This window comes from Wasmannia auropunctata, unplaced genomic scaffold (genome assembly GCF_000956235.1).
Source record: "Wasmannia auropunctata unplaced genomic scaffold, wasmannia.A_1.0 LD311602.1, whole genome shotgun sequence".
In the NCBI taxonomy this organism is placed as follows: domain Eukaryota; kingdom Metazoa; phylum Arthropoda; class Insecta; order Hymenoptera; family Formicidae; genus Wasmannia; species Wasmannia auropunctata.
Window position 1 is genome coordinate 1 of NW_012051288.1, and position 6,483 is coordinate 6,483.

The 6,483-nt window shown below is 25.0% G+C and overlaps 2 protein-coding genes across 2 annotated transcripts; both read left to right on the forward strand.

Annotated features, from left to right (window-relative positions):
- Nucleotides 1-501: 501 nt before the first annotated feature.
- On the forward strand, nucleotides 502-2,336 carry LOC105460995 (the record flags this gene model as incomplete). The annotated part of the gene is made up of 3 exons (XM_011707494.1): nucleotides 502-603; nucleotides 677-835; nucleotides 1,985-2,336. Coding segments are annotated over 3 exons (318 nt in total), but the record flags the coding sequence as incomplete, so codon positions are not given.
- Nucleotides 2,337-3,782: 1,446 nt separating this feature from the next.
- On the forward strand, nucleotides 3,783-5,786 carry LOC105460996. The gene is made up of 6 exons (XM_011707495.1): nucleotides 3,783-3,848; nucleotides 3,968-4,377; nucleotides 4,461-4,560; nucleotides 4,871-4,972; nucleotides 5,047-5,205; nucleotides 5,721-5,786. The coding sequence occupies exons 1-6, from the start codon at nucleotides 3,783-3,785 to the stop codon at nucleotides 5,784-5,786; spliced, it is 903 nt and encodes a 300-aa protein (XP_011705797.1).
- The last annotated feature ends 697 nt before the right edge of the window (nucleotides 5,787-6,483 follow it).

The window sequence follows — 6,483 nt, forward strand, 5'->3', positions numbered from 1 at the left end:
AAACTACACAATTTGCAAAAGAAAATCGTACGAATGTTATTTTTGAAGAATTTATTTTTAGCTGATTTTACATAAAAACAAATCATAAATATATAAATTATGAATTTCTACCTCTTTAATTATTTAAACAGATTATATTTTTATCAGTATTAATAAAGTGCGTTTAATTTTCAAAAAATAAGTGAATGTCTTTTTAGAAAATCTGTTGATATCAATAGCTTTTCTTTATATAATAATCTTTTTTTTTTTCTAAATTTATGCCGAAATATATAATATAAACCATGGTTATCAAACATACTCGAAAAATAAAAAATAGTCTAGAGATTACGTACACTGTACACACAATGTCATCGTATACTCCATCATTATATCTTTTATTATAACTATGTACTTAAAGTCCTTAAAGGAATTTTGAATTATATAAAAGAATTCTATTTCTAGTTTCTAAAATTCTGTTTCTGTTATATAAAAGTAGTATGTATATAAATTTCTTTTTTAAAGAAACAACCTCTACCACTAAAAGTCCAGTTTCTTGGAATAGGCTTCATAGGTACGACAGAAGTATTTATGTATTCTTGGCCAGCAGAGCATTTGATTCATATGGTAAATTACTTATCACTTAAATTTTTTAGTACTCGTATAATTAATTTCATTTTTTTTAATGTTTATTATCCAGACTCATGAAGTCGCACAAGCAGCATTCTATATACTTGAAGACAATCGTATAATGGAAATGTGGAAATGTCTGCAAATTATTATAATGAGAAGTCAAAAACCAGTAACGATTTCAATACCTATCTTTCTGCCTGAAGTATCTCTTAGTTACTTTTCATCGGTAAGAACAAATTTGAAATTAGTTTAAAAATTGAGTAGTTTGCTAACATGTCATTTATATTAATTATTTAATATTATTATATAATTTCATATGTCTATACAATGTCTAGAATGTATATATGATTTTAGAAGAACGCAAGAATTCATCCTTTTTTTACTCAATTTTACTTGCTAATTCCAAAAATCATTATTAATTAAAATTCTTAGCATTCGGGATATATATTATTTTGGAATACATTTTGACAGAAGAAAGCAATAGTTGGTTTTATCATTTTGTTGAGTCACGTCTGCAAATTTCTTTTTGTTTTTGTAAAAATATGTTTTGATGTAACCTAAGCCCTCATTCTTTCTCATTGGGCTTGAGAACCTGCAAAATCCCTTTAAATTATGTATACATTTTAATTTTTGCGTGGAAATATCTCGAAAAGTATAAAAGATGCAAAAAAATGTTTCAGATAAAAGTTGTACGGTCTGAAGAGAGACAAATAATGGTAAAAATAATTTTCGAAAAAAATCAATTTTTCAAAGTCATATAAAGGGTACCGCCATTTTTTTATATAAAACTATAATATAAATACCTACAATAAAAATTATATAATTTGTTATATATTATAATTTTTTTAATTGTTTCTGCACACATATAAAAGTATTAAGGTAAATTAACAATTCAATAGTTTATAAGATATTTTATATCTTTGATACCATATTTTGATATAAAATATAAAATATCTCGTAAACTGTTGAATTTATCATAATACGATAGCTTTATCTTATCTTAATATTTTCATATGCAGATTAATAAAAATGGCAGATTAATAAAAAAGTAAAAATTATATAATTTCATATAAAAAAATGGCGGTACCCTATACATAACTGAAAAATTGATTTTTTCAAAAATTATTTTTACTATTATTTGTCTTCTTTCAATTTTTATCTGAAACATTTTTCCAAATCTTTTATACTTTTCAAAATATCTCTAAAATTTTTTTTTAATTAGAATATTAGTATTAGTTCAAAAAGCTTTAACAATATTAATAATTAAATATAATTTTCAATGTATTATCTGTTTATGTACTTTTTATATATTATACAAAATTTACCTTTTATTAACAAAAGAAAACTTAACATTATTTATTATTATATGTTACAGTATCTTTCAACTGTCCTTTCCTATTTTACAACATTGCGAGTAATGATGGAGGAATAATGGAAATAATTAAATATAAACACTATATTGCAATTGAAATACTCGTATTAAACAATTAATGTTTGCACGAAAGGCTATCAGCAACACCGTGTTGCACTGTTGCAGAAATATAACTACTACACTTCAGAAAGCTGTATTATTTAATTGAAAAATGGTAGTAAATTGAATTAGAATTGTTATTATAATAATATTATTAATAAATATTACTTCAAGATTTGTAAGGATGATTATTTACCGATATATTTTCAATTGTCACTATTTGCTATTAATCTCTGAGAATAACAAAAATAAAAAGTAAATTAAAATTCTGTAAAATAAAATATGCATTACAATAATAATTTTGACCATATATCTCTAATGTAATATATTATTAGAGATATAAGCTGCAGTAGTATTAATTTTTTTTCATAAATTAATTTTACAATCATTATTAATATGATAATAAAATTCATCTATAATCTACTTTACTGACTTTGATTGTCTCATTTATCTACTGCCTAAGTATCACAAAATTATAAAGAAAAATAATTTTAAAAATTCAAAATAATTGAGAAGACATTCGCTGTGTAGATTACATATTGATCCTTTTCAAAAAGAGGTGTAAAAGATGTCAACTGAAAGAGAGTTATGTATCAATAAACGATATTCTTTAATGTTAAATTTGTAGTATTACTAGTGTAATGTATTACTATTTCAATGTATATAATTCCAAGTGTAGAAAAGTAGCGTTACACCTTTATTTGCAAAGTATTTTGATGAAACTGATCTTGGTAACCTACGTTAAGATCAAAATCATCGGAGGATGGCCTGTATATCTGCATAATTATTGAAATTAGAGTCTTGTACGAAATTAGTGACAAAATTTTATTTATTATTAAATCTTACGTTGTAAATTTTTTGTGATGTATTTGATATTTTATAGACTTTTATAAGCGAAGCTTTACCCATTTTTCAAACATTTTCTCTGTAATATTATTTTCACAGAGAATTGCTATGTCTATAGCTTGTTCCACCTATTCCATCTATTTCCGTATTGTAGAAAATGTAGAACATTAAATCCTTCTTTTATTTTCAAAATAACAACAGACGAATATTGCGTGAGCGTGAAATCTATTCAACTGCTGTATATTATTTCAGTGAAACATGTGTTACTTCCTACATACTTATTTCTTTTCTTTTTGCCGACCGGACATGTATCGATAAAATTATTATGTAGGGTATAATTGAAAAATGCTACTGTGTATTGAAACTCGATAAGTTAGACGAAGAACGTTTTATTGCGCAGTATCTTTAATAGCAATCATGATAATTTTATATAAGTATACCCTTGCGAAACGAAAAAACGCAAGAATATATATTCTCTCAGAGTAACTCCCTTTTGCTACACTCTTTCATCATAATATTATTGCAAACACGTGGGACGTATACATTATTAGGTACGGCTCGCGAAAGAGTTTTTATTTTCCATAATTTCAACTTGCGATACGCTTATAAGATACAGCACACTGCAGTCATGCGAAGAAAAGTGATGCTAAAGGAAGTGATCTCGGCGGTAAAGTTAAGTTTGTTAATAATTTCGTGTTGGCCCCTGTCACAAAATGCGACAAGATTGAAGGTGCTCTGTGTGAGACTGCATCATTATTTCAACATTGTTCTAATAATAGGTCTACTGGCACCGTTTGTATATACTTTTACAAATCATATTGACGATCCTATAATTTTAGTACAATTAATTGCATATATGATCGGCTTTCTTCATACCGCTTTGAATTTTGTTTTTTGTAGAATTAATGGCCATCACATACAGGTAATTAATATTTACACATTTGATATTTAAAGATTCGCTGGTGTACGAATCTTCAAATATTAATTAAAGAATCATGTTTTACTACTATAAATTCTTTATATTTATGTAATTATTTGCAGAATGTCACTGCTGAAATGGAACATTTTTCCAATTTCATGCAACCGCATGAAGAAATCATTATTCAACGACATATTGACAGTTGCATCCCGTTCTATGGCATGTCCATGTTTATTTTCTATTTTACCACAATATCAACCATTATCATAAAGCCAGCTATGAGTAATCAAACCTTTCCAACAATTGCTGAATATCCGTTTGATGTATATTATCAACCGCTAAAAGCTATTATCTACATACATCAATCTATAGTTGGACTAATAATGGCGGCACAATTGTGCACAAATATTTTTATGGCTCTTTTGCTCTGGTTTGCATCAGCAAGATTTGAAATATTAATTGAAAGAATAAGAAAAATCACAAATGTGTATCAACTATTCAAATGTATTAAAAAACATCAAGAATTACTCAAGTACGTAACATAATTCTCACTTTAATGGGAAATATAGTTAAAGAAATTTTAATAATAGTAATATGTATTTTATATTTATTCAGCTACGCTAGAAAAGTTGCAACCGTTGCTGGTCCTTTTGCATTTTTAAGTACGTGTTGTAGCACGATTGGCTTAATAACAGTCTTTTTATTGTGGGTTACAGTAAGTACATATTATGAAAATCTAATATTTGTATTCTCGTATAAATGATAAAAAGTAAATAATGCAATAAAGAAATTAGTATTAAAAGAATGGCACTATTGCCAGACTATTAGACTAATATTATTTTTTAAATTAAAATAAGCACACGCACGTACACACACACGATAATATGTATTACATCTTTATATATACATCTATATCAATAATTAGTATATTCTTTATTTATAAAAAAGAAATAATTTTAATTAGATAAAAATATTTTAATGTAAGAATATAAGTAAGAAACATAAATATATATATTTTTTAATAGAATCAACCTATAATAACAATAATCCTTTCTTTCGGATTAGTTCTAATAAGTTTAACGGAAGTATTTATGTATATTTGGCCAGCAGAATATTTGATTTATACGGTATATTATTTATTCTTTAAATTTGTTATATTAAAGTTAATTTTATTTTAATAAATGTTTATTATTTTTTACAGAGCGAAGATGTCGGCCAAGCAGTATTCGATATGCTCGAACATAATTATTTTATTGGAATATGGAAATATCTGCAAATTATTATAATGAGAAGTCAAAAACCTGTAAATGTTTCAATACCTTGTCTTTTGCCCGCCTTATCTTATCATTACTTTACATCGGTGAGATTATTTGATTATACATTTATTAATAGAAATATTGTTTAAGTAATTTTTATATATTATCTATACGTATATTGTGGCATACATATAATAATAATTAACAGTACAACATAATATAATATGTATTAACAATTGCAACAATTAAGTAATATTCTAATATTTTTTGTCAAAATTTTGAGAACATTTTAAAATTATTTTGTAGTTAAATATTATTATTTCTTAAATTACTAAATCATATCTTGACATATTTATAAAAAATTTGACTGTGGTTATTATTATACTCTTTATTGCTAATTTATTACTTTATTGACTTTATCCATAATCTATTTATCCATTTAATAATTTAATGAAGAAATATTAACAGATTTAAAGTAAGTAAATATATACATATATATTTCAAAATTAATTAATATATAAAGAATAATCGCATAAATACGTTTTTATGTATTATCAAAAATTTACTTTCTTATTAATATAAAGAAAAATTTAACTAGATTTATTGTTTTATGTTACAGTATCTTTCGACTGTACTCTCGTATTTCACAACTCTGCGAATAATGATGACTGATGATAAAAATTAAAAGTAAACTCAATATTATACGTAATTAAAATAAATATTTTAAACAATTAATTATTTGCATGTAGAGTTGTATTTTACATTAAATTGATGTTAAAATATGGTTGTTAGTTTGATTTGACAATAACAATAAATTTAATTAATCAGAAATATTATTATCATAGTATTACACATACATATTTCCCCGTTGCTAATTTTTCGTGGCACGTACTCAACATTTGTTTGCTGAAAACAAACTGTTAGCAACATGCAACGTAAAACATATTGGATAATAATCCAATAAATAAATTTTAGCGACAAATTCTTTCTAATAAATTAAGAAGTATTGCTCAACAGTTTAGATATATTTGTAGTTTTGGAATAATTAATGAATGTATATAAATAAGGAACTTCTGATAACACGTCTGAAGAAACAAAATAATATTCCGCAGTTAATTTCGAAAAAGAAAATGACAAAGTGCATAATACTTGTTGTAAAACTTGTACATATTATACAATTACGTACTCTTGTTTTATATTGATAATAAAAAGTTTTAAATTGATAGATAGCGCCTCTATCTAAATGGAACGTGAACATTGACCTACGTAGCCAATATTCATAATTCCGTAGGTAACGTTCGCGATTTTGCGGTTTGATCAATTTTATTTTGATTTTCGACTTTGTGATTGATATCAATTCGACCAATTATTTCTCGTTAGAT

Coding starts and splice junctions, on each gene's coding strand:
- LOC105460996 (XM_011707495.1), top strand. CDS start 3,783: ATGATCGGCTTTCTTCATACCGCTTTGAATTTTGTTTTTTGTAGAATT. Junction 4,378..4,460: donor AAACATCAAGAATTACTCAA/GTACGTAACATA, acceptor ATATTTATTCAG/CTACGCTAGAAAAGTTGCAA. Junction 4,973..5,046: donor CAGAATATTTGATTTATACG/GTATATTATTTA, acceptor TATTTTTTACAG/AGCGAAGATGTCGGCCAAGC.